At 52.6% G+C, this 27093-nt stretch overlaps 1 protein-coding gene across 1 annotated transcript; it reads right to left on the reverse strand.

The window, feature by feature from the left end:
- Window positions 1-14735: 14735 nt before the first annotated feature.
- Window positions 14736-26671, reverse strand: LOC100723623 (annexin A8). Its single transcript, XM_003466070.5, has 12 exons — window positions 26551-26671; window positions 23809-23899; window positions 22721-22815; window positions 21907-22020; window positions 21321-21411; window positions 20591-20670; window positions 20170-20229; window positions 19690-19783; window positions 19412-19507; window positions 17673-17731; window positions 16581-16703; window positions 14736-14940 (listed from the first exon to the last, which is right to left on the reverse strand). Exons 1-12 carry the CDS (start codon window positions 26569-26571, stop codon window positions 14881-14883), a joined length of 984 nt encoding a protein of 327 aa, XP_003466118.1. The 5' UTR covers window positions 26572-26671; the 3' UTR covers window positions 14736-14880.
- Window positions 26672-27093: the final 422 nt, after the last annotated feature.

The following is a 27093-nucleotide window of genomic DNA, read 5'->3' on the forward strand; positions in this document are numbered from 1 at the left end:
GGCTTTATCAGCTTCATTCAGGCAAAAATGTAAATGTGCTATTAGGAAAGGCCACATGGCTTGGCATTAGGACGTGAGACCTGAAGCTTCTGGATGGTTCTGGGATTCATATTCACCTCCAAAATTCTAGGACTACTGAGACATCTCTGAGGGACCACACTTGTCCCAGAGATCAGTTTCCTCATCAGATGATCTGCTTAGGTAAGGTGTCTTTCCACTGGTGCGTCAACACCAACAGAAGAGAGGAGCCTTTGAAAGCTGGATCTGGAGAATTCAGAGGTCTCAAGAGGGCTGAAAGGAAACGGTTCACACAGCAGCGTCTGCCACGGATGCAGGCCGCACGAGAGGCGGCATGCATGCTCCGTGGTTCGTTATCTTCTAACCTCTCGTGTTTCTAACCCTTGAGAGGAGACTGGTCAAATATGATGAGCCCAGGTCGCAGGGTGTCCTCTGTATCAGGGTCGATGGGCCAGCAAGTGGCCCCAGGGTGGTGCATGGTTCCCTGGCTGATGTCATACTGTTTGGGTGCATAGACTTTACACAGAGCTGACCTCTCTGCCCGACTTCTGATTAGGGAAACCTGAATTATGGGACATAAAAACAGGTTCAAAACTTTAAAATTTCCTGAAATAAAAGAAGACTTTATAGCATGAAAGGCAAATTGATATTAAGGGGCCAGTACTGATAGTGATCCTAATCAAATGAATGTTTAACTTTAAGAAAATTACGCTTAGGGGTATCCACTGGAAAACTGATCCTTGAAACTCCAAGTCAAAACATCAGTCATCATCGTCATCCTTCAAGACGGTCTCAGAGAAATCTAAACCAAGAGGAGCACCTGAAGAGAGTGAAGAGGCAGAAAACCTTGCTCTTGAACAGCAAGAAAAATCCTGGCAAAAGTCAAAAACAACTTTTCAGAGCTCTGGAAATTAACTGAAGACTCTCCATCCAAGTAGCATTTATTCACGGGAAAGAGCTGGCTCTCAGTAAGAATATTAAGTGTGGTTTTCTTTTAACTTGCCTAATTCCCATCCTTTCCTCCCAAACTCCATGGTGTACTTGAAAACAAAGCTCTCACAATGATGGTAGCCGTGAGAGCCAACAGCCTGGCAGCCCCTGGAGGGGAAAAGTGGGTTGGAGGCCCCGTCCATCCCATGCCCAGGGAACGGTCACTGTTTGATCTGTTTGACAGCTTCCTGGCAAACTATCCTCAAGGATTATTTATTTGGTATGTTTCAGACTTTAGTTTTCAGAACTTTACCCTGAGGACAGTTGTCCTCAGTCAGCATGGGTCTGGGGGTGTACGCAGTCGTAGGATGCTTGCTGTACCCCCAGCATCACGAAACAAAATAAACAAGCACGCACACACATGCACGCACAACCAATCAGCAGAAATTACTGAACACTGCAGCTGCCTGAAAACACAGTCCTCACCGAGGCTAACAAAAAGCCAACCAAAACATTTCAAAGGTGAAACCGGGGGATGAGCTTGTCATGAGGGCTTTGGAAAAGTTCTAGTATGTTCCTGGGACTCTAGAAGGCTGCATACATGGGCAAGGTATTTGCTCGAGCAAGGAAAATGAAAACATGGCACCAACACACCAACAGTTTCTCAGAAAGGTAGGGAAACTTGGTGGTGCAAAATATCTGTGTAATTATTAGTGGATTGCTAGACTGGGGGAAGGTTTCTGTGGCTGCCTGTGGCAAAGAACTAGATACATAATCTTTAGTTAATCGAATAGACAGATGTGAGTAACAAGTTCAGGAAAGCCACTAAGCTAACAATGGAACACAGCAGCAGCGGTGTCAGCCACGGCAGTGTCAGCCGTAATAACAACACACCCTAGAGGAGAAACATATCTCATTGTCAGGGATGCCACACTGTTTTATATAAACTGTCAATTGCTCAACAAAAAGCATCTGAGAAGAGAGAGAAATGGCCCATTTACAGGAAAAAGACCATTCAAGAAGGATTATCTCGAGGAAACCCAGGCATCTAACTTACTGTCAAAGATTTCGTGTTAGCACTTCTGCCCATGCTCAGAGAACTAAAGGGAAACATGCCTTAAAGAAATAAAAGTTTGGCAGTGATGTCGTGCTAAATAGATGAGATCAATAATAAGATAGAAAGTGTAAAAAAGAGAAACAAATCCTCACTAGAAGGGCTCAAAGCAGGCGTTGTTGGAGAGGGAAGATTCCGTTGAGTTGCACAGGGATCCATGGAACTCAGCAACAGAAAGAAAAAAAATGAAGAAAAATTAACAGAGCTCCAGGGACCCTTGGAACACCATCTAGCTTGCTAATGCATGCACACTTGAGAATTCTAGAAGGAGAAAACAGGAGTGGGTAAAAGAATATTTGAAGAAATAATTATCATAAAATCTCAAAATTTGCTGTAAGCTGTTACACATCTGGGAAGCTCAGTGACCACTAGGTAGGATAGAAGCACCAACACAGCCCCATATCTACCTAGATATCTGAGTCAAAACTGTCAAAAGCCAAAGGCAAAGTGACAATCTTAAAAGCAGCACAGCCAGGCCTGGTGTTTTATGTCTATGACTCTAACACTCAGGCTGAGGCAGGAGGATCACCGTGATTTCAAGGCCAGACCTGGTGGACTACACAGTGAGTTCAAAAGTAGCCTAGACTGTGTAGCAAGATCCTGTCTCAAACAAAGCAAAGCAAAGCAAGACAAAATAAGAATCAAACAAGAAAGAGAAAAATAACTCATCATATTGAAGCATGCTTTGATACGATTAACAGCTGACTTCTTATAAAAAGTCATGGATTACAGAATGCAATAGGTGAATATCTTCAAAATACAGGAAGAAAGAGACTGTCAGTCAAGTGTTCTGTACCTAGCAAAACTATCCTTGTAAAACACAGGAAAAATTCCCAGGCAAACAACAACAACAAAAACAACAAAAAATGTATGAGAGACTTCATCTTTAGAAGCCCTTCACTACAAGAAATAGTGTGAAGTACCCTTTAGGCTAAAATGAAAAAAATTTTTAAAAATTGTAACTCACATTCATATAAAGAAATCACAAGCAAACAAAAGTAATTCTATAGGTAAATGTAAAGACAGCATATTGCTGGAATTCTTTTCTTATCCTATCTGATTTTGAAAGATAACTACATAAATGAATAATTATGGAACTGTGGTGATGGGATTGTGGTGCACACAGCTGCAATTTTTTGATAATATTGGTACAAAGGCAGGGGGAAAGGAGGTGAGCCATATTGGAACAAAATTTCTGTGTTGGTGGAATCGATTTAAATTGATATTATTTGGTTGTTTTAAGTTAAAATGTTTATTGTAACCCTCAAAACAAGAGGAAGTAACAAAATACATAATAAAAGAATAATAGAATTAAAAGGTTATGTTGGAAGATATTTAATTCAAAAGAAGCCAGGGATGAAGTAACGGAAGAACAAAAAAGGTAATATATATAGAATAATAAAATGGGAGATGTGGATATTAAAATATTCATAATTATGTTAAACACAAATAGAGAAACATCACGACCAAAAGGCAGAGGTTACTTAGTCACAGAGCACTTGCGTGGCAGGCCCAAGACTCTGGGTTCAGTCCCAGCACCAAATAAATAAATAAAATAAAAAAGCAGAGGCAATCAGAATTGACACGAAGGGTGTCATTCAACTATATTGCATCTGCAAAAGAGGGACTCTAAATTCAGCTCAGATGCAAATAAGTTGAAAGTCAAATGATAGAAAATGATAAATCATGAAATTAGCAACTGAAAAAGCACTCAACAGGACAAAATATCAACAAAGTGGACTTAGAGACAAATATTGCTACAAGCAAAATAGACATTTTATAATTAAAAATTCAGTCTATCAGGAAGCCAAGATGACTAAAAGCATATGCACATCTGACAACAAAACTTCACAATAAAGGAAGAAAAATGGTCAGAAATGAGAGAAATAGCTCAACAATCATAATTGGAGACATTTTTATCCTACTCTGGATAAGAATTAGGCAGAAGATCAACGAGGATTTGGAAATGACAATGAAGTGACTAGACCCAGCAGTCACACGTCAAATAATCAGCCCCAAATAGTAGAGTGACATTCTTCTCATGTACATGTGGACCATTCTCAGTAACTGACCTTACTGTGTGTCATGGTTGATGTAGTGGCCCCCAGGCCTCATGCACTTATGCACTTGTGATTGGTTCATTGGCCAGCACTTGGATTGGGGGTGTGAGCGCTGCACTCGCCTAGGGGGGAGCCAGGATATGACGAAAGGGCAGGAAGAAGGTGTGTCTCTGTCTTGCTGGTTTCCGCCTTGCTGTTTGCAGCTGCCATAACTGCGGCCCCGCCATGCCACCCTGCCTTGGAGCCAACTGAGTCCGGACTGAAACCTCCAAGAAACTGTAAGAAAGAAACCTTTCCTTCCCTAACTTTGGGCGTCAGGTATTTTGTCTCAGCGCTGAGTAAAGGTTAGCTAAGACACCGTGAAAGGAACCTCTGCTCTAATTCCTAGAACCACGTTACTGTGGCTGACAAGACACTGCAGATGTGACTGAAGGTGTGAATCTTGAGATGGGGAGACTGCCCATCTTGAGATGCTGGGAGACTGTAGCACGCATGTTTGCATCACCGAAAGCTCTCAGAGGCTCTGCATCGCTCTCCTGCATTGTAGGGGTGGGTTCAACTGAAATGCACAAATGCCTTAAAAGTAGAGACCTTTTCCTGGCTGGGCTAGAGAAGTGAAACAGAAGTAGGAGACAATGACAGTGCCAAAAGCCCTGGATTCACCACTCCCGGCTTTGAGGATGAGGAAGGGGGCTGTGAACAGAGGATTGTTCTAGAAGCTGGCAACAGCCCAGCTGACAGCAAAGAAATGGGAACTCAGTTTGCAAGTACAAGGAACATAATTCTGCCAACACCCTGAATGAACCAAGGAGCTCTCCAGAGCTTCCACAGAGGAAGGCGGCTCCACGGGCACCTGTTTTCTGCCGTGGGATTTGTGTCAGACACCTGACTAACCAAGCTAATGACAGTAAATTTGTAGTGTTTAAGCAGTTAGTTGGTGGTAGTTTATTACGTTAGCAATGGAAAATTAAAACGTACCAAACAAGTCTCAGGTTGAAATTCTCCAGCTATGGCGGAATGAAGTTTGAGATCAGTAACAGAAATAAATCTAGAAAATCTACAAATATGTAGAAATCAAATCCACTCCTAAGTAGTCCATAAATGAAAGAAGAAATCACAGAAAACTTAACAGGTTCTCTGAGACGAGTGTGAATGAAATCACAACTATCAAAACTTGTGAGATGTGCCAAAGGAATATGTAGAGGAAATACGCAGCTGTAAATATCAAATCAGTAACCAAACCTTTTATCTTAAGAAACTAGAGAAAGGAGAATAAGCCAAACAATGCAAAAGAAGAACACAAAAAAGAAAGCTAAAATAAATGTAGAGTAGAAATGCACTAAAGAAAGAGGAGCCCATGGGGCTGGGGATTTAGCTCAGCGGCATAAGCACCTGCCTTGCAAGCAGGTGGTCGTGAGTTCGATCCCCAGTACCGATAAAAAGGAAAAAAGAAAGAGCCCAAATAGTCACCTTGGCAAAAAGGTAAAAAGTTAAGAAACTTAGTCCTACTAAGCAAGAAAAGAAAAATAAGGAATACTCAAATTACTGACGTGTCAGCAATCAAAGAGGAGACATCACTACCAAATTTATATCAATAATGTGTTCTAAGGGAATACAATAAATAATTATATGACAGCAAGTTTTTAAATTGTGAACTGGAAAAGATTCCTAGAAAGACACAAATTACCAAGAGAACCTCAAGAACACATGTAAAATTTTAATGGAGCTATAATAAAGAGATCGAATTAGTAATTATGAAGTTGTTAAGAAATGTTCGGGACCAGATGGCTTCACTGGTTAATTCCACAGAGGAATTAGAGACCTTTTCCTGGCTGGGCAAGAGAAGTGAAATGGAAGCAGGAGGAGACAATTACAGGGCAAAAAGCCCTGGATTCACCACTCCCGGCTTTGAAGATGCTTCTAACGTTTGAAGCGTAATTGTCATAGTCTTCAAAATCTCTTCCAAGGACAGAAACACAGGAACAACTTCCATCTTGTTCTATGTTGATTATTGTGATACTAGAATCAAAGACCTCAGAAGAAAACAACATATGGATAGCTCTAATAAGTATTCATTCAAAAATCCTCAACAAAATACGAGCATACCTGCTATGGCTCGTGTCTGGATGTCCCCTCAAACCCTCACGTGGTGATGGACAGAGTGTTTTCCGAGGTGGCTGGACCCAGCGTGTGTGTGATTGTTTCATGGTGCATTGCGAGGGTTAAGGGTGCTGGAATTAGGATGGGTGATTACTAAGTCAGCCCACTGATTGGTCTGGCATCTACCCCCAGCCCTAGATAAGGTATAAAAGGAGGTAGACAACAGTCACTAAGGTCGCTTGGACTTATGCTTTGTTGTCTTTTGCCTGCCTGTGTGACCATGAACTGCTTCTTCTCTTGCCTCTCCTCTGTCTTGGAGCCAGACAACGGGGGACTGAACCTCCACCTACCGTGGGCCAAATAAATGCTTTCTCCTTTAACATTGGCGGTTGGATATTTTATCTCAGCAATGAGGAAAGTAAGACAAAACCAAATCCATGCGCACGTGAAAATGATTGCAAATAATGACCAAGTGTAATTTGCTTTAGAAATGTAAAAGGAGAGTTATGTAAGAAAATTAATCAAAGCCAGATGCCACACGTTAAATAGATCAGAGAACCAAAACCACACAATATTGATAGATGAAGAAAAGGCATTTCACAGAATCAACATCCTTTCATGATAACAACACTCATCAAACGAGAGATAGAGGAGGACTTTGAAAACCTGATGAGAGAGATCTACAAAAACCCACAGCTGACATCATATTTGAGGGTGAAGGACTCTGTTTTCTCCTAAGGTTTCTGTGACTTTCCATTTCTCATCAGGCCTTCTCTGCCTGGCGAAGTCTGGCAACCACGGGTCTGTTTTCCTTTTTAATAATTTTGTCACTTGAAGAATGGCCTAGCGGGAGAATCACGTCATATGACTGTTCATTTAGTGTCCTACAGACCCATCCAATTCCATTCTCATGTCAGTGGTCAGCTCCTTTTTATTCTGATCACCATCACGGATTATCAGTTTGCTTTACTCTTCTCTGACAGAGGGACGTGTTGACTGTCTTTCTGTTTTTGTCTTTTGTAAGAAAACAGAAAATCTTCCAGATGTAGGACCTGGTGGAGAGTTCCTAGACCTGACACTAAAAACATGATCCACGAAGGGGAAAAAAATGGACAAATTTTCATCAAAATAAAAAACTATCTCTGCAAAAGAGTCTACCACAAGGATGGAGGGCCCGCTCCGACAGGAGGAAATGTTTGTAAAGCCTGCGTCTGTCGACGGACACTACACACTCCAGATCCAGAGTTATGCAAATGAGTCTTAAAACTCAATGGCAAAAGGTAATCCAATTAGAACCCGGCAATAGATGACAAAACGTTTCATGGTGCAGACAACTAAGCACCGGAAGAGAGATTTCGCATCACTAGGCCCCGGGGAAATGCAAATTAAGATCACTAGGCCAATCACAAGTGCTTATTAGAGCCCTGGAAATAAAAAAGGCACTAGAAAACCAAATGCTGGCAAGGCTGTGGAGAAACAGGGTTTCCCCTACCTCGGGGGAATGCGAAACGGGAAGTAGATGACCCTTGTTTCAAGGGAGCAGAAAACCAGTAACAAACAACTAAGTGGACAGCCACTGTGTGAGCCAGCCACCACGTCCTGGGCAAAGCAGACTCCACATCCACACAGGAGCCTGCACGCGGACGCTTAGCGCGGCTTTAACTGCACTGTTTCTAATGGTGGATAATTTACATAGAAGAAAATGGACAAATCTTCCATGCTACATTAAATGTGGTTTTGCAAATTCATGTACTCCTATAACCTGTTCTTCGTTACACTATTTAGAGCCCCAGAAAGTTCCTTGGGCCCCAACCCCGAGGAATGAGGTGAAATCACACCCCAGACCTTCCTCGGCTTCTGTCTTGTCTTACTGAGTTCTCCTTTTAATGTGTGTTTGGGTCATGTCCTGTTTCTGTTTTTATAAAGAAAACATTAATTAACATTGCTGTATTAGTTGTTTTGTTAAATAAGAGTTTTTACTTCGCTTGGGTAAAGACCCAGGAATGGAATAATTAGATCATATAGCAGTGTCGATGTTTGCATTGGTAAGATGTTTATAAGTTAATTTTACTGCCTTACCAGGAGTATGTGGGATGGATCTATTTGAAGTTTATAAATTGCACACATATTTTTATGGACTTACTGGTCACTTGGAGTTATTCTTATAAAATATTTGCTCAGGTCCTTCATCTGTATTTTAAATTGGGATTCTTATTATTCAGCTGTAGACTTCTTAAATAACTTCTTCCTTGTGTTTCTCTTTGATTATTAATTTTCTTACAGATGAATTTTTAAATTGTGGTGAGGTCCAGTTTATCAGTTTCTCTGTCGCAGTGGCTATTTCCTGAGTTTTGTCTAAGAAGTCTTCCTAATTGAAGGTAGTCTGTGTCTTCCTGGCAGACGGTAGTCTGTGTCTGGCTTGTGTCCAGCTTGGTGGCCTGGGCAACGACCCAGGCGAGGGATTGCTAGTGACCCACAAGGGCAGGTATAGTGAAACTGGCCAGAGAAATGGCCATCCAGGCTGGGAGAACACTGTCACCCTAGACAGCACATGTGCAGGAGAACACGGGGCTCCCACTCAGGACAAAGGAGGGTAGGGTTGTCCCTCCATGGCCGCTCTGCCTTTCCTGGCTGACCAGTAGGGTCAGCTCTCCATCATCCTGCCTTCTTCTTGGTCAGAGTCAGCCACCAGAGGGCGCTGTGGGAGCAGGTTGCAGGCCGGCCAGGGGACTCCACGCTGAGCAGGTGGCTGCCCACCCGAGGGTGCCCTGCCTGGCTCTCTGGGTGAGGGGAGGCATTGTCAGCCATGTGCGGTCCCATGGGAGGTAGGGAGGGGTGGCTTCACTCAGACTTAGCGAGGGGCCCCCTCCGTGTGTTAGAAACCTGGGGTTGAGGCCATCAGGGAAACAAAGGCAGCCCAGGAAGTGGAGGTGACAATAACTCCTCCCCCCATCTGATTAGCCCAGGGGAGTCTGGGAGCATGGCTGGCTCTGGCACCTGGGATGGGCCAGCTAGCCCAGGTTGGGCCGATATCCCACCAGGTCAGGGGCAGAGATGCAGTGACTAAGTCCCGTTTCATTTAGATCCAGCTCATGACTCGGGCTGTGGAAAGGCTGGGAGCAGGAGCCCCATCAGTGAAGACAAGATGCCGTGGTGGGGAGGTGGCAGCTTACTCATGGCCAAATTGTTCGCTGTAGCAGCAAGGTATTCTGGGAGAGGCCACTGAGTCCTGGACAGGATGATGTGGGTCTGGGGAAGAGCTGACAGGTGCACTTAACCAAGGGTAGCCAGTCAAAATGGAGCCCAAAGACGCCCTTGCGAGAGGCTGTTGGGAGCCTGGCTCCACAGCAGGCAGGCCCTGAAAACCAAGATGGCGTGGAGGATGTCCTGAGGGCCAGGACTGGGCAGCAGGGGAAGCTAGCCATGGCCACTGGGGCATTGCATTGGGTCTACTTTGGCCCAGTCTCATGTGGGAGTTTGGACATCTCTGGCCTTAGGTGTGCAGAGAAATTACAGCTCAGGCCAGGACTCTTGGAGGAGTTAGATATGGAGGAGAGTACACAGACCAGCTTCAGAAAGGCTCCTGGGACCAGGCCAGCCACAGAGCCTCCTCCCTGGGAATTATCTCAGGTCCATGAAGCACAGGGCTGCATGGCCGGGGAAACGGTTGTGTGTTGTGCACAGTACAGAGTGGTCATGACCTTGGCGCTGGGCTTCGCTGGCCATGCTCATCACTGTCCACTCTGCGGCCAGGGATCTTCCTAAAACCCGCCTCCCTACCCGTCCCCTGGGGAGGGTTCCTGTGTCCCTGGGAGCCCTTTGAGTTTCTCAGCCTGAGGGCCCAGCCCCCTCACCTGGCCACCCGCACCTTCCTCTCTGGACTCCGCCTCCGCTGGCTCTCACCGGACACTTCTTCCGCAGCCCGGTGCAGACCGCATACCTTCTGTTGCCTGTGCTCCTCCCTGGCCCTGGAATGTTCCCCCTGGACCTATTTATGAGATAAGCCCTGAGTCATCTTGCAGCTGCTCAAACTCCCCCTCCCCAGGCTACCATGTGCAGCCAGCCTCAGCCAGGTAGCGGGCAGAGTGCTTGACCATGGTCACAGGGCCCACTGCCATCCCCAAACCTGTGCCCCCTACTGCCTGCCCAGAGGATCCTGACAGTGCCTGTGTGATCACCCAGCAGGCAGGTGCGCCTTCCCCACCCCAGGACACACAGTAAAAAGGCCAAGCCCCGCATTCCAGCCTTGCCCTGCCAACACTGTGAAACGGGCCTGTGCGTGAGTCCCTGGCCTGGGCCTCAGGCCCCGCTGGGCTCATGGCAGGGTGGCAGGCTCTCATCAGTGGGCTCCAACAGGAGTGCAGGGGCAGAGCCGGGAGCAGGGCCTGGGGCCTCAGAGCTCCTATAGGAGCTGACAGCAGCCACCACCCTCCCCTTAGGTCCCTCTCAGGATGGTTGTCACCAAGGCTGGATGGGGGTGCCTTCCCCAAGGAGCCCAGAGAGTCTGCTCAGAATCTGAGACCTAAGAAGACAGTGCAGGTTCACAGTTTTGCGGGATCTTCTGTCCCCAGATTCTGTCTCCTCGTTGATGTTGTTCAGTGAAAACTGTCCACTGAATGACCACCAAATGTTTAAAAGTGAATAAAACAAAAGGCTTGCCTTCCTGGGGTTCACAGCTTCTCTGGGGGAGACTTAGAAACAGACAGAATGTCAGCTGGGCCCTGATTCTATATAGCAAGTGTTGCTAGTTGCTGTCAAAATGTCCGAGAAGGGCCATTGGTAGCTCATAGAAATCCAGGCAGGGGAAAATCGTGCCTCTGCTCATGGACAGACTCAGGATTCAGCCTCTGAGACCCGCTCTGCCCTGGCTTGGCTGCTGGGCTAGTCGTGGAAGTAAAGGAGCCCAACCCCTGAGATCTGAGAGCAGAGCTCCTTATGTACGGTCTCCACCATCATGGCCACCACCTCGGCCACCACCACGGTTCCATTGCAGTCTGGGAAGTGGAATCTTGTACTTCTTCCCTGAGGGTCAGTGGGTAGAAGATGACTAAGGAAAGCCCTGGGCTTCTGGCTAATGTGGTCCAACAGAACTCGGGCTGAAGGCAGGCAGGGTGACCAGGCTTTGCTGGGGGACAGCAGGGACAAAGAACAGATCCTGTACCCAGGTAGGGGATTCTGGTTGAAGCAACCAAGCAGAGCTTTCTGGAAATGCGTTTGACAAGGCAGGCACAGATGGCCTCACAGGAGGCACAGGACCCTGGCAGCGTGCAGCCACCCCGAGACTCTGTTATGCCTCCTGTTGAGGTCACTCTGAGCAGACCCAAAATGCCTTTATGAACAAAAAAGCCCCAAACATGACTTAGAAACATATCGCAGGAATGTGACTTTCCATGAGAACACTGGAAAAGTTGTTCCAGCATGGGTGCCCAGGGCTGCTGAGGGTGTTTCCCGTGTCCTACTGGGTCCCCTTCCTGCCCCAGCCCCCACAAGTCACCTGAGAACACACTCAGCTGGGGTCACCTCTAAAGAGGCCCCGTAACCCCCCGTCAGGGTCCTGTTTCTGTCCATCCCTGTGCTCTCTCTGGGGCAGGAGTGTCCGTTCTGTCCCCTCAGGAGCGGTGACCAAGCCTTGCCTGTCCCCAGCCAGTCCCCATGCTGGACAGGATGCTGTCTCCTGGGCAGTCTTGTTGGTTGCAGCCATGCTCTGGGCTCCTATTTGGCCACATGAGGCCCCTTTGGGGTGAGCCGCAAGCGAATCCCGTGCCCCCAAACCAGCGGGCTCCAGATGGCAGGGCAGGGGAGCCCCTTCTGCCTTCCCAAAGCACTGGCAGAGGCAGCTCTGACTCAGCACTGAGGAAGTCCAGGGTAGAACATGAACTAAAAAAGAAAAGCAAACAGAGCCCTGCCCCGGGCCGCTACCAAGGAGCCATACTCCGGCGGGTGTGAAACTTGCGGTTCCCGGGCTGGGGAGGTCACGGGTGGGGCCCTCGGCAGGGCTCTGGAAGGGAGAGCTGGGCTGTCTTCCCCTCTGGTGTGGGCGCACAGGCCAGGCCCTGTGAGGACACACAGGGACAGGGCCTCCTGGGAGAGCCGCGGAGCCCCAGACTTCCCAGGGTCGCCAGGAGCAGGCAGAGGCCATCAGAGCCCCCAGCATCCGTGCAGTTTTTTCCATGGCTGCTTGAGCAGACTAAGAAATCCTGGCACAGACTGGCCGTCTTGCACATCCCCTGCCTCTGCTGATGATCCCCACCCAAAAGCTTGAGACCTGGCCCCTGAGACAGCAGCCATGAGGGTGCAGGGTCTCACTGCCCCGGCACCTCTGGTGCTCGGTTAAAACACAGAGCCCTCCAGTTCTTCAGATGGGGGAGAAATATAACTCCTGACATGTGAGACGCGAGATGTGCAGGTTTCTATCCTCTGAATCAAAGAATGAGTTCCAAGTGACAGAGGAGATTAAGAGTAGGAAAGGTTTGTTGAAAGGCAGCTCCTGAGATGGAAGGGGCCCCAAGTGGGTTGCCACCGTCAGGGGTTATTTATTTCCTTATTTACTGAGGCAGGGTCTCGCTCTGTAGCTCAGGCTGACTTTGAACATACTTCGTAGCCCAGGCTGGCCTTGAACTCTCAGTGATCCTCCTGCCTCAGCCTCCTGAGTGCTGGGATTACAGGTGTGCACCACCGTGACCGGCTGTTGGGTAATTTATACAGCAAAATCACAATGTGGAGCAAACTATAGCCAACGTACAGGATGACACATGTGTAGCTGCTCAGCTAATGTTGATCCAGTGAGGAAGCAGGTGCGTAGCGGGCCTGTGTGGCTTATCTAAAACAGGAATGCTTTGGGGAAAGGGATGCGCTGGTCCCCCAGCTGGGTGTCTGACGCCTCCCTGGACTTCATGGACTGGGTGGTACAATTATAATATAGTCCCGGGTTTCTGTTTGCCCCTTAGGGAAGTCTGTGAGTCTGGCCACCTCACGATTTTATCTTGAGACCGTACCTTCTTCAGATGCAATCTCAGCCATAGATTCCACATCTTTAATTTTCCTAGCTATTTTTTTTTTGTTTATTGGTACCAGGGATCAAACTCTTGACTGTGTGCTTGCAAGGCAGGTGCTTATGCCACCGAGCTAAATCCACAGCCCCTCCTGCCTGTTTCTAGCTAATTCAACTGCCTGTAATAGTTTGACCCTTCTCTCACTGATGGGTCCAACCCTGCGTTCCCTACCTTGATGCTTGGGTGGCTTGTGATGTCTTAGGTACAGGGAACAGGGAAGCAGTTGCCTTGTGACTCAAAGAGAGGGAGAGAGGGATGAGGAGAAGGGGAAGGGGAGAGAAAGGCACAGGAAGAATGAGAGAGAGAGGGGGAGAGAGAGATTGAGAGAGGGAAGGAGGGAGAGAGAGGTGTCAGGGTACCATGGAGCCAGGCAGGCCGAGCCAGGGCCCTTACCCATCTGTGTGAGCTCAGAGCCCACCCTGTGTGGCCCCCAACCTCTCATTCCAGGATGTGCTCTTTCCCCTCGGGGTCACCCTCTGAAGCTGTGCACTGGGTCCTGATCAGAGGCCGAGGCCACGGGCCCTGAGAAGGCTCCAGGAGGGGCAGGAGGACTAAACCAAGTCTCAGAGGAATCCACGGCTGGCTGTGTTGCTGCTGGGAAAGCGGATGTGCTGGGCCCTGGCTGGCAGATCCTAGTGGGCACAGTGGGCGTGAACTGTGTGAATCGGCTCTGGGGAAAGACTGGGCCGCCCGAGGAGGCTGTGGGTCCCCGTTGTTGGAGGCAGCCGGGTGCACCCCACGCACCCCAAGAACAAACCAACTACCTCTCGGGTGACGGATGCAGGCTATGTGCCACCGAGGGCAGTCACGGTGCAGTAGGGAGGAACAGGTGATTTTTAAAAGCCCCTTCCAAGCCAGAGGCATCAGCGTCTAGAGTATAAAACCAGAAGCCAGTAGAGACATAGGTGTCCACAGGAGTCGCCCAGGGCAGTGGTGGGAGGCCTCATGGCTCCCGAAACTCTGCTTCCAGCCAGTGAAACTGACCTTGCTGTGCTCCCTGCCTAAACATGCAGATGTTTATCTTTCTGAAAGCCCTCACAACAGCTGGGCAGATGGGGTCAGGTCTCTGCAGGCCTCCGGGCTTGGTGGCCTTGGGTCAGAATGAGTCACACTCGGGGTGTGGGACTGAACCTGAAAAAGCAGATAAAAGTGGTTTCTGAAGGACAGAGCAGTCCTTGGGTCAGGACCCTGGCTGGTGGCTGATAAGGACACACATAACTGGGACGCTAGTTCCCTGCTCCCGGGGGATCCCTGGTGGAGTGCACGGGGCAGGGCCAGGGATAACCAGTGCCTGGGAAATGCTGTGACCCGTCAGGCTCAGCACGGCTCTGGCTAGGAGGAAGAGGTGACCCAGGAGCAGGCTGGCGCACTGGTCCAGCAAGCGCTTTGCTGTTTGTCCTTGTGCGCACACCAGAAGTGACCTTGGGGAGAAGGCGGAAGGAGGAGCCGGAGCCACTGTCATCCTCTGGGTCAAGCGTGTTGGGGGAAAGCACGGGGAGACAGAAGACTGGAAGCCAGCTGAGGTCCCCCTGCCCCACCCATGGCCAAGGTCGTGCGGCGGGCCGGGGCCCTGCTTCTTGGCCTTGATTCTCATCCTTCAGGGACTTCATGCGTCGCTGCCCACCAGGTTCAGCAGGGCGGTCTTGTAGTCACCACTGGTGTCATCCTGAGGGAGGAGGCAGCAGAGGGTTAGAAGGCGGGGTCGGGCCTGGCTGGGCTCTCAGAGCAGCTGCTGTTATTATTACCGAAGGGTGTGCTCCCCGGGTAGGGTCTGTTCCTTTAAGGGGTCCGGGCTATGTCACCCCTCTTCCCTGTCCTTCATTTTGGGGGGTTCCCCTGTGTCACCTTCAGAGCCCCCCACCAACGGGGCTCGCCCACTCTCTCCGGCTAATTCTCCATGATGCACTGCTTATCCAGTGGCTGCTGATGCAGCTCCGGCCCGAGGCTGCAGATTTGGGTAGGGATGGGGCTGGGGTGATTTCTGCTTTGCTCTGGAGCAGTTTAGATCCCATGGAAGTGATCTCTTCCTTGACAATTTGGGAACATTTTCTGGTTGTTTTAAACTTCTCCTTTTTGGGGGAAACCACTTTTATCTGCTTTTTCAAATACATGCACTGTACATGGAGTTTCCGATCAATTCTGCATGAGAGTTTTTAGCATTGGCAGCTCGGTTGGAAATCAGTTTTGCTCTGATGACACTCTGGAAAACACACTCAGAAGAAAAGGAGATGGCCAACTGAATCACACCAGCAGCTGAATTTTCTTAAGTGACATGAGGCACAAATCCGAGAGGATGGGCTTCAGGCCTTGCTGGATAAACAGCCGGACTTCAGTTCCGCAGTCCCAGGCCTTCAGGGTCCCTCTCTGCCCCGGGTCTCAGTGTTAGACAGGCAGAAGGGGTTGCTTTTACTAATGGTGCTTTGATCTTCAGGCGTGTGGCCAGAGCCCTCTCTAACTGGAACCTGGGAAGTCACAGAGACCTCTCTGGTGCCGTGGGTCACCACGCATAGTTGACAGACTTCAGCTTGGACAGTCTGTGGTGACCCAGCAGGGGTCGGTCGGCCTGTGCCCAGCCCTCCTGTCTCTGGCCGGGACCTCTAACCCTCACCAAGAGCCATTCCAGCGCTTGCCACATCACTGCCTTCCTGGTACTCTGCCCTGAGACGGCTTGGAACAGAACTGTCTTTGTGAACATGTGGATTCTAGCCTCCGGGACTTATTTGTCTTGGTTTGACTTCTGCTAATGAAGTTGTCAAGGTCTCAATTTGCATTAATCACCAGATGAAACGCTTGTCTCCAGGGTATAGCGGTGCAACGATCATTAGCTGTCTGAAGACTCTGGAGCTTTCCCTAAGTGGGAGCTGTGAGGGAACTCACTGGCGCCCATCCAATTTATGTCCTTAAAATGGACCGCCAGGGCTACTTACGTCTAGAGGGGCCCCTGAGTCCTACCCAACCCCATTGATTGCTACCTAGTTATTCCCATTGGCACCTTCCATGTGGCTGCTTCTGCATGGCTTTGGCGCATTTACAAAGAGGCAGGCATAACCCGGACGCAGAGACAGCTGTCTGGGCAGACACAGGGCATCCAAAATGCTCTGGTCACCACGAGCTCCTCATGTGTCCATCCTTCTCCCTGGCTCACAGGCTCCTTGCTATGGGCTGCAGGCACCCCAGGGTAACCAGTGTGATATCCCAATCACCACTGGGAGAGGACAGGTATTTGCGACCTCGATCACAGCATCCAGGTCTCCCAGCAAAGCCTACACCCCCCGCCCCAGGTGTTGGGCTGGAACTCTGGCTCACCATGATCATGCTGCTGAGGGTCTTGCCGTACATCTTATTGAACTGATACTTGATGAGGTTTAAGTCGATCTCACACCTGGAGACGATGATCCTTATGAGTGTCCCATCGCAGGTGCCTGCTCCCTGGATGAGACAGAGGCAACAAGTGTCCATTCTCACCGCTCCTGCCCAACCCTGAGGGCTGGACAAGGCTGTGGAGTTGGGTTCTGGGGTTTGGGGAGAGAAGGAGAAGGAGAGGCAGAGTGGGCCAGGGAAGCGCCAGAGGGAAGCTGGCGCAGTGCAGGGCGGTGTGTTTGGTTTGCCCCACAGGGTCTGATACAGAAAGCTCGCTGGCTGAGGGAAAGGCTTCTGCATTGTCACCTCACTGGCCTCACAGTTCACAGGCGGAACCCCCTGCAGCCAGCCTCTTGCCTGCGAGAATCGAACTTCCTCGGTTATTTCTGGGCAGGAGTGGCCTTCTAGAAGGCTGGGATTTCTGGAGCTACCTTTCCTTCAAGCAGGATCAGTAACCATACATCAGAAAAGCTGGCCCTGGATGCGGGCGGGGAAGCTAATTCTTTCTCCTGTCTGGTTCCAGAAACCAGTACTGCCATCCACAGTGTGGAGTTGGGGTAGGCTTTTGGGCAATAGGCACATGGAGGTTGGCACCCTGGGCCCTTGAGGAGCACCGTGGTGCCCTTCCTCTGAGCTTGACCCAGGCAAGGTTGGCTCGGTTCCTGGCAGTTGCTGCCTAGAACCCCTGGGACCACATCTGCCGTGGCCTGGGAACTTTTCTACTGGCCTGGGTTCAAGTCACAGCTCCGCCTCATTGCAGCAGGGTGACCTCAAATTCACGCCTGCCTTTCAGCACCTGTGAGGGGCGGTGATGCAGGATCGTTGCCCAGGTTTGGGGAGCCAACCTCGAGCGTGCAGCTGCTCAGCTTCACCTTCAGGGAGGCGGCTCCCTTCCCTGGCCTCAGCTTCCCCTCCGAGCCATAGCAATTGGAATAAGGAAAAACAACCGCCAGGTGGAAGCTAGTGGCGCTTGGCCGGCCGTGCAGTCGGTGCCAGGTCAGGGATACAGCAAGGGAGGCAGGACCAAACTCCAGTCACCTTCATGGCGTAGTACAGCCTCTCCGCAAAGTAGCTGTGTAGGTTCTGGGTGCATTTCACTGGCAAACAAGAAAGCTCTGTTACTGTCTGGCGGTTGTAGGCAGCGTCTCCCACACTTCTATTTATTTACACCTTGCCCCACGTCCTAAGAGCTGGTATTGTGCAAGGCTTGGCTTATTTCTTTGTGCCCCACCTCCTTCCAAAATAGAGGCTTTGTATTAGGTAGGGCAAGGTAGAGCAGGCAGCCTGGGGCACCACGCATGGCTCTAAGGCCCAGAGAGAGCAGGCAAAAGGGGACATGTGAAATCAGAGTGTACTTGTGGGGCTCTTGGGGGTCCCTCTCAGGACAGCACAGGCCCCGGACAGCCCTGGGATCTCACCCCAGGGACCAGTCCTCTAACAACCCAGCCTCTCTGCTGCAGGGTGGCACACGGGATGGTGGTCATGGGCCTCAGGGTGCCCCTTCAGCAGGAGCCTTGCATTCTGAATTCCCAAGTTGCAAGCGAGGCTTCAGCCCGGTAACTAAAGGGCAATGGCTCCTGGTCCGAAGCCTGGGCCAAGTGGGTGCTTGGCCATATTCGATCTACCACGGGTGCTCTGCTGAGATCTGGCATCTCACAGAGAGGTGGCATTTCCACCAGGGCCGCAGGGCATGTGTCCAACTCCTGCCCGGGCAACTACGTTACCCTACCCTGACCATCTGTTATGGTGGGGGTGGGGTGGGAGTGAATGAGGCTTCAGGGAGAAGCGGACAGGAAGTGCCCAGTGCAGCGGGGCCAGCACACTTCCTGTTCCCTGCCGGAAGGTGCTATAGCAGGTTTATCTCTAAGACCTGGGGCTGGCTTCGGAGGCTGAGGCCAAGCCTCAACGCTTTAACAGAGACTGGGTTTTACTACAGCAGTCGAAGCTGGCCACGGAGTCTCAGATGTCTATGTCCACTCAAGAGTCAGGGACACGGGGTCAGCACATGTAGGCAGCCCAGGATGGAGGTGAGCTCCCTGCCCAGGAGCATTGTTTGGTCTCAGCCCCTTAGGTGAGTGTACGGGAGGCCCGCTGGCCTGGCTCGGGTCTGGGCTCCCTTTCCATTAGGATCTCAGCTCCGGACCAGGCCTTCTCCCTGGACCTGGCCTCCTGCTATGGGGAAGGGTCTCCGGGTTCCCAGTGCCAGACCACCGAGCTCTTGGTTGGGACTCTACTCACGCACATCAATTGTCCAGTTGGCAGCTAAGGCTGGGCCTGACTCCAGTGCAGAGAGGTGGCTTTTTCAGTGCCACCAGGACCCGATGCTCCTTGTGCGTGTATGCAGACACACACCCTTGTACTCACTCACACACACGCTGTCACGCATGCACACTCTCCCACAGTCCCACACAGACGCACGTATGTACTGTCACAGATGTATACACGGTGTCTCTCAAAATTCACACACCTACACACACCCAAACATACTCATGCCCTCACACATACTCGTGCATGCATTTACACTCTCACATACACACTCATGCACACACTAACATGCACCTCTGAACACGCTATCTCTCAAACACACACCACACACATGCATGCATACTTATTCACACACATTTACATTTGCACACACACAGTCCCTCCCTCACATGCTCACACCCACACACATACCCTTACACGGCACTGGGCATATGTGGGCAGCGCAGGGATTGCTGTGTCTGTGCAGGGGACACTGAGACGCTGGGCCCTGCACACACGCGTGTGCCCCTTACCCACAGTGAGCATGGCTTCCTCCAGCGAGCCGTGGGTCTCGCTCTTGATGCTCTCCTCGATGGTCTTGTTGGCGATTTTCTCGTACTCTTCAAACACTGAGGAGGAGGGCACACGCAGGGGACGTGTGGGTGCCAGGCTGCCCATCAGCTTGGCCCCTTACAGCCTCTTGGGGGCCAGGAGCTGCCTGGCTCTCTCCCCACATGACCTGAGGTTGGGCTCGCAGAGAGAGCCCCAGATCAGGGCAGCCCCTGCTCCCCAGCAATGCCACCCTCCGTACCTCTCATGAGGTGAGGGGCACTGCGCGTGCACAGGATGGTGATGAATTTCATCTCGTCGGTCCCGGTGATCTTCTCGCCCGCTGCATAGAGGTCCTGGCATTGGGACACCCCAGAAAGCCGGGAAAGGTGACTGAGGAGGTGAAGACCAAACCCCAGGCCAGCATTCTTTCCGGGTGTCTCTGTGACAGGGAGCTCAGTCTTTTGATCTCCTTTTACGTGAAAAACTCTGAGCCTCCTGTCCACACGGGAGCTACTTTGGGAAACCCACTCCCCACCTCCGGGCAGCACAGAGTGCTGCCGGCACAGGGCTCTGGCTGTGTCCACCTAACGCAAGTCCTGCTGGACAGCCTTAACCCCCACAAGTCCCTGTCCTTACTTCTCCCGGGTCTCCCCAGTGTTCCCCCCACTTCCCCAATGCTAGGGGACAGAGGTGCCATTGGTCTCTGAGTCCTGGTGGCCAGGGCAGGGTGCAGACTCACCTGTGCATCTTGCAGGGCCAGTCCTGGGTCCACGTAGCCGCTCACATCATCTCTGCTGCCCTGAGAACAGAAAAGGCCAGGTGGCTCTGGAAAGGTCTCGAGGGCTCAGAGGCAGCTTTGCACAGTGGTCCTCCCTGAGCCTTGGGGCTCTCATCTGTGCAGTGGAGCAGGTTCACTGCTTCCTGAGGGGATTCACTGAGTGAACAGGCAGGGAGCCCGGTGCTGGCCATATGAAGCCTCTGCGCCGTGACCAAGGGCCTCCTCCAATTCTGAGGGGCTCTGCCTCCTGTCTGAGCCAGGAGAGGGGCTGGGGCTCTGTAGTGAGGACCCTCATCAATGGCTGGGATGCACCCAGCCTCTGCCAGGGCTCTGTTCATGGGCCAGTTCTGGGGTGGGGCTGTTTGGGTCCTGGGCTGGGTACCTGCAGCAGGCACACGAGGATCCGCTCCAGGTAGCCGCTGGTGTCTGCTTGGATGTCTTCCTCTAGGCTGGACCCATAGTCTGCAGGGAGACAGGACCTGGGGTATGACAGATGCCCTGGGCCATCCCGGCCAGGTGCCATTTTCCTGCTAGCCCCGTGTCCCTCACTTACCCCATGGCAATTTCTAGGAAAGGCCAGTCTTTTGCATAGAGCATGGACACAGATCTTTGTGTCCAGGTGGCACAGTTCTGTCACCTGGGTGATCATTCACAGCAGCAGTGATCTGGGTGCCCAGACAAGCTCCAAGCACAGGGATGGGCTGGACCAGAGGCAAGTGTGCTACAGGTCCCCAGCCTAGAGGGCCGGCTGACCTCTGCTTTCTTTGTGACCTGCACACTATACAGAACAACTGGACAGCTGGCCACACCCACGACCATGCATCCTGACAGGTGGTTCTCTGGGTCCTCTGGGTGAGCTAGGAAAGAGCCACCCTGTCCGCTGGGAACATCCTCTTGGGGCCACAGCACTGTCCCTCAGCAGCCTGTGGGCTGGGTCCCTCAGGGACTGGGTCCACATCGTGTCCAGTCTCACTTTACAGCTTAGCGTGCAGGTGCCTGGCACCTTTGTACAGAAGGCCCCAGAGGCTGGCCTTGTGGGGGACACCTGGCTTTTGCTCCCTGCTCGCTCCCAAAGCTCCTGCCTTCTCCAGCCCCTCCTGCAGACCCCTTACCCTCCGTGTAGGCCTTCATTATTTCTTGCAGCTGCCATTTGGTCCGAGAGGCCAGGATCTCAATGATGACCCCTTCTTCAGTCCCTAAGCCCTGGGGACAGAGAGCAAAGTGGCTGCAGGCTCTGTTCTCCAGCTCTTCCCTCAGTATGCCTGAGCCCCAGGAAGCACCAGTCCTGAGGCTGTGACTGGGGAGCCCCACATTTGTCTGCAGGGATGGATAAGGAGGACAGGCTGTGCCTCGACTTCCCCTTCTCAGTTGGTGGTCTTGGACCCGTGTCTCCCTGGCCCAGCAGAGCATCCTCATGTGTAACTGGGAATAATAAGCCATGCCACCCACAGGAGGGATTAGCGGTCGCAGATGGAAACCCTGGCACCACCCATAAAGTAAGCTTCCCATCAACGCATGTGGTCCACGCTGCTGGGTATACCCTGTGCCCTCTAATCTGCAAAAGCGGTGCGGAGCAGAGGCGACCCAGAAGGCCGGGCGTGGGGCCGCAGGGCTGGAGAGGACAGGCCATCCCTGGGCCGCAAGCTCGCTGGCCCCAGCGGGCCCAGTCGGCCCCAGCACAGGCGGCTCGGGAGTTACCTTCATGGCATCGTGCAGCTCCTTGGCCTCGTACCTGTATGGCGGGTACATGAGGGCCACGATTAGTCTCTCGAACTTGCCACTCAGCTCTGACTTCAGTGACTCGGTGAGATCCTGGGGTGGGGAACAGGGAGAGGCGAGTGTGCACAGGGCCCTCCGGAGACCAGGCCACTGGGCGGCATTGGGCCCCGAGTCCCGGCTGGATTCCCACTGGGCGCTGCTTCCATGGTGGGCAGCTCAGGACTGAGCCTTGGGCCCTCAGAGAAGAGGAGGAAAGAGGAAGGAGAGGAAAGGGAGGACAGAAGGGGGGCGGGGGAGGACGGGGAGATGCCGTCTTGCATGTGTCTCTGTCTGAGGGAACACATCTCTGCAGGATGCCGGCCTTGGCCGACCTGGACCCTGGACTGAACAGCAGAAAGATCGAGGACCTCGTCCACCTGGGTTTCCATCCCGGCCCGGTTGCTGACAGGGGCTGGGACCTGGCCAGCTTGCTCAGCCTCTCCTGGCCTGTCCGCCTCCCCAGACACTGGTGTGGGTTAGTGCGTAGCCCTGAGTTTCGGGAGGGGTCTATGGACAGAGGTAGGCTGAGGTGGCTGGGTGAGCAGAGCCCAGGGGGCAGGGCACAGTGCCAGGCCTCGCAGAGACGGAGAAGGGAGAGGAGGTGGCCAGGGCTGGGGAGCCACAAACAGCTCTGCCGGATAAAACACAGCCACCAGCTAGACTTGAGCCTCGGGGTGGGGGGGACAGAGACTCCTCTAAGTGGTGCACACAGCGCCCCTGAGGGCCTGCTCTCAGGACCCAGCATGGCCCCTACCTTGCCGAACTGAGCCTTGAAGGACTTGGCGATCTGCTGCCGCTGAGCGTTGCTCCTCTTGGTGAGCACGTCGATGATGGCCTCCTCGTTGGTCCCTGCGAGACACATGGTGTGAGAGGCCCTCTACTTCCGGGGGGACCAGAGAGGACTGGGGACATGCCACCTGGACGGTTCCAAATGCCCCAGTGATTTTCAGGGTGTAAAGAAGACCCTTAGAAAATCTATCTCAGTTAGATCTGGGGGAACACACCTATAAGCCTAGCGCAGTGGGAGGCTGAGGAAGGAGGGTTTCAAGTGTGAGCTCAGCCTGGGCACTTAGCCATTCAGTGAGACACTGACTAAGATAGAAATACATAAGAAGGACTTGGAAGGCAGGCCTGTGTGAAGGCCCTGGGCTCAGTCCCTGAACTCAGGGACAGATTCTATCTCTTTGTTCCTCACTTAGATGATACTGGGGTGCAGCCCAGACCTAGCCTCAGAGGAGGGGCACCGGAGGACCAGGTGGTCTGGACCTCACCCCTGGGCCTTTTAAGCTTGGCCAGGTAAGCTCCCTTGTGTTGGTGGTGGCTGGAGAGGGTCATGACTGAGTCAGGAGACAGCCCTGGGCTTGTGGTCCAGCTCGGGTCTGCATGGCCCACTCCTGGTCCTGCTGGGCACAGGCCGGGCCAGGAAGGAAGCTGGCCCTGCTGCTGGCCAGCATGGGGCCAGGCTGAAGCTGCAGAACCTGTGTGGCCGGCTCCACCAGCTACAGACCCGGCCACATGCCCGAGACTCAGGTCCAGTGCATGCCCGTGGACAGACGAGGGCGCAGAGAAAATGTGTTTACACACAGCAGAGCGCTACCCTGCCACAAAGGGGGATCCGCTTGAGTCGTTTCTAGAAAAGGGGGCACTGTGAGACCACAATGCTCAGGTAAATAAGTCGCACACATGCAAATGTGATCCTTATGTGCTGTAAATGTACACTAATAAAAATAAAAATTAAAGGAAGAGATCCACGGTGGCACACAGGGCCGGTCTGCAAATGAGAAAGCTGTCGCCTGGTGCCTGCTTTCAGGGGCTGTGAGCAGAGCAGTGCCCCCCACTCACCGATTCCCTTCATGGCGGTGTAGAGGATCTCGGCGTCCGGGTCGGGGTTGAAGTGGGCGCTGCCCTTCACCGTGACGCCCTCCTGTTCAACCTGCAAGAGAGAGAGAGTTGACCTGCTCAGAGTGTGTGTGTGGGGGTGCAGCCTGCGGGGTGGGTGGGCTCCTTTTGGGGGCTGAGACCAGCTTGGCTAGCTTGGCCAGTACAAAGTCCTCCAGATCCTAGGTCTCCAGGCTGGAGTGGCCAGGGCCAGATCGCATGAGGTGAAACCCGCCAGGCTGCCCCCGGCTGTGCCCTCTGAGGTGTGTGGTTGGCCCCGCCATGGTTGGCTCCCTCTGCCCCATCTTGGGTCGCAGTAAAAAGGAAAAATCCTCCCAGAGCTGTAGCTGCCTGGCGAGCATGCGGATAGGCCGTTTGGTTTGTGGTCCAAGGATGGTTTGAAGCCAGCCTCCCTGTCCCACGAGTGGGGACTTCCAGGAACACAAGGGTCAGTGTCAGCTGGGCACCCCCACTTCTCAAGAGTCTGCAGGGGCACAGGTTTGTGGGGACAAAGAGCTGTGTACAGTGGACCTCACTGGGCAGCAACATGTGGCCAACATGTTGGGCGTGGACCTGCAAGTCTCCATCGAGGCCGTGCCTGGGGGCCCTGAGCCCTGTGCCGAGGCCTGTGGCCCCTCCGGTGTGTGTTTCTGGGAGGGGCAGGAGGAGTCCAAGGGAGACTCAGATTCTCCGGTGGAAAGTCCAGCTGTGCTGAGTCTGGTCTTCACGTACCTGTGTACCTGCTCCTTCCATCACTCGGTCACCCGGAAACTTCTAGGTTTATTCTTACATCCTTCCTTTCTTTTTCTTTTTTTTTTTGAGACAGGGTCTCATTATGTAGTTCAGACTGGTGTGGAACTCACAGCAATCCTCCTGCCTCAGCCTCCCAAGTGCTTCTCACCTTCCTTTCCCTTCTCCGACCTTTTGCCTTCTCTCTCTTTCATCCATCTGTCCATTCACACGTTCACCCATCTGCCTCCTTCCTTTCCTTTATTTTTCCCTCCTTCCTTTCTACACTTCCTTCTAAGAATCCACTCTTCCATCTAAGACCCTTTATTTTTCCCTCCTTCCTTTCTACACTTCCTTCTAAGAATCCACTCTTCCATCTAAGACCCACATAAAATCCTGAAACCACAGAGCAGATTCTCCTCCCTGGGATATCTGTGGGAATCTTTCCATTAAGCAAGAGTTTCTGTATCGTTGATGGAATTTCAAAGATCTGCTAACAGACCTTCCCCTCTCCTTTCTGAGCATCGTGTTCTATAGCAGAAACTGTTAGAAATAACCTCGGTGGAAATTCCTTCCAGACAGCCAGCGTGGTCCATATGCTGCCCCGCGGCGTGCAGCAAGTGTACACTGCGTCCTTCCCGATAAAGTCCCATGTGTGCTGCTCTTCCTAGGTGCCCACTGGAGTGCTGCCTGTGCCTGCGCTTGGGAAGTGACACAGCTCTCGGTGTGGACTTCACCCACATCCCGACTCACGCCGTGCCGTGCCCTGCCCTGCCCACCTCCCTGGCCTGCTGGTGACTCAGCCCTTCCCAGACTGGGGCTCTTGGAATGCTCGGGCGGAGTCAGTCTCACCCGCAGGCATGCAGGTTGTCTGGGAACTGGGTGCCTCTGGGCTCTGAGTGCCTAGCTCTGTGCCCTGCCCTTGGAGAGCAGGCGAGGGATCCAGGCACCCAGGAGGGGTGGGGGGAAGGCTCAGGCTGTACCTGCTCCTCTCCTGGCTGGCTGACCTCACCACGCCCAGATGCCTTAGCCTGGCTTCCCCAAACAAGCTTTTAGAAAAAGGGGGTGATTGTCTAGGAATAGGAATCTGGACTCCACTTGGCCTGGGGCCCCAGAGACTGCTTTTCCAGCGTGGTGGGTGAGGTCAGATAGGGCCTCTTCACTGGAGAGGTGACTCAGGCCTGTGTGCAGAGGGGCGCCACACCTTTGCCTCTCCGGGTCTGGGTCGCTCTGTTCCCCACAAGAGGCCACACCCCAAAGCTAGGCTGCTCCTGCCACTCTTTTGTGCCTCTGTTTCTGGCCCTGGTTTGTGCCCAGGGGACAAGTGATCCGCACTGATAGCCCGGCCAGCCGCACAGGGCACCCATGGTGTCCCCAGCACAGGGAGGCCCAGACCTGCAGAGTCAAGGTTTGCCCAGACCCCAGAGCTCACTGTGTGGCAGAACCATTGGAGGGCCCCCGGGCCGGGCCCCCCTGCTGACTTTCCCCCTCCACAGTCTGACTAATGGGCCACATTGCTCCCCGGTGGCTGCCCAACCTTCCTGTCCTGCAGCATGGGCACCTGTGGGTCCCCACCAGTCGCTGCTGGTCCAAATTTCTCCCCATCTCAGGCCTTCAGGGCTCCCCGAGGATGTGAGGGTTCAATCCTGACCCTTGGCCCATGTGCAAGGCCCCTTAGGAGCCCGCCTGCCTCTCAGGCCCATCTTGTGCCCCTCAGTGCCCTTGAGCCATGTTGGCTGCTCCACTCCACAGCCGTTCGGCCTCATCCAGAGTAGTCTGTCAGGGGCCTTGGAAATGCACAGAAATGCGCCCTCACCACGGCAGACGCCCTCTGACCCCCTCCCCCAGCTCCCCTGCATTGGGAGGCCGCTTCCCCATGTGATTCCATCCCTGAAGGCCTGGATGGCTTTTTCTGGGTCTCCCCCAGGGCTTGGCCTCCTGGGTGCCCACCCCGTCTCCCCGCTCACCCCCACTCACCCAAGCTTTCCACCAGGCCATTTCGGTCACCTCACGGCCACCCTTCCCAGGAAGACCCAGTGATACTGGTGGCCACTGCTCTGGGGACTGGGCGCGTCCTGCTCTGCCGCAGGCTGTCAGTCTGGCAGGAGTGGGTGTGGAGGTGTAAGCGGGCCAGGCCCCACCCCAGCTCCCCTCCCATTCCCTCCCCTCCCCTCTGGGCCCCGCTGGGCTCCTGGCCCCACCCAGGTCCTGCCCAGGCTCATCCAGTCAGTCCCGGGAGTCAGTCACACCCTCAGATTCCCTGCTGCGGGCTGCCATGAGCTGGCCAGCTGGGAACTGAGCAGGGTCTGAAAGCGCTTGGTAAATATGGGTGTAGTTTCCTGCGGGTTTTGCTGGACCTCATTTAAAAAAAAAAAGAGTAAACCCTGTGTCTTTTCCTGCTGCAGTTTTTATTTTTTATTTTAATTTCTATTAGTGGATGTTTGCAGTCCGTAACGGTCACATTCATCTGGGGAGCTGGCGCACCCCCATAGCGGGTCCTAACCCTTTCACTCCCCCCCT

Source organism: Cavia porcellus, unplaced genomic scaffold, assembly GCF_034190915.1.
Source record: "Cavia porcellus strain 051 isolate PalLab524CR breed Dunkin Hartley unplaced genomic scaffold, mCavPor4.1 scaffold_23, whole genome shotgun sequence".
Classification (NCBI taxonomy): domain Eukaryota; kingdom Metazoa; phylum Chordata; class Mammalia; order Rodentia; family Caviidae; genus Cavia; species Cavia porcellus.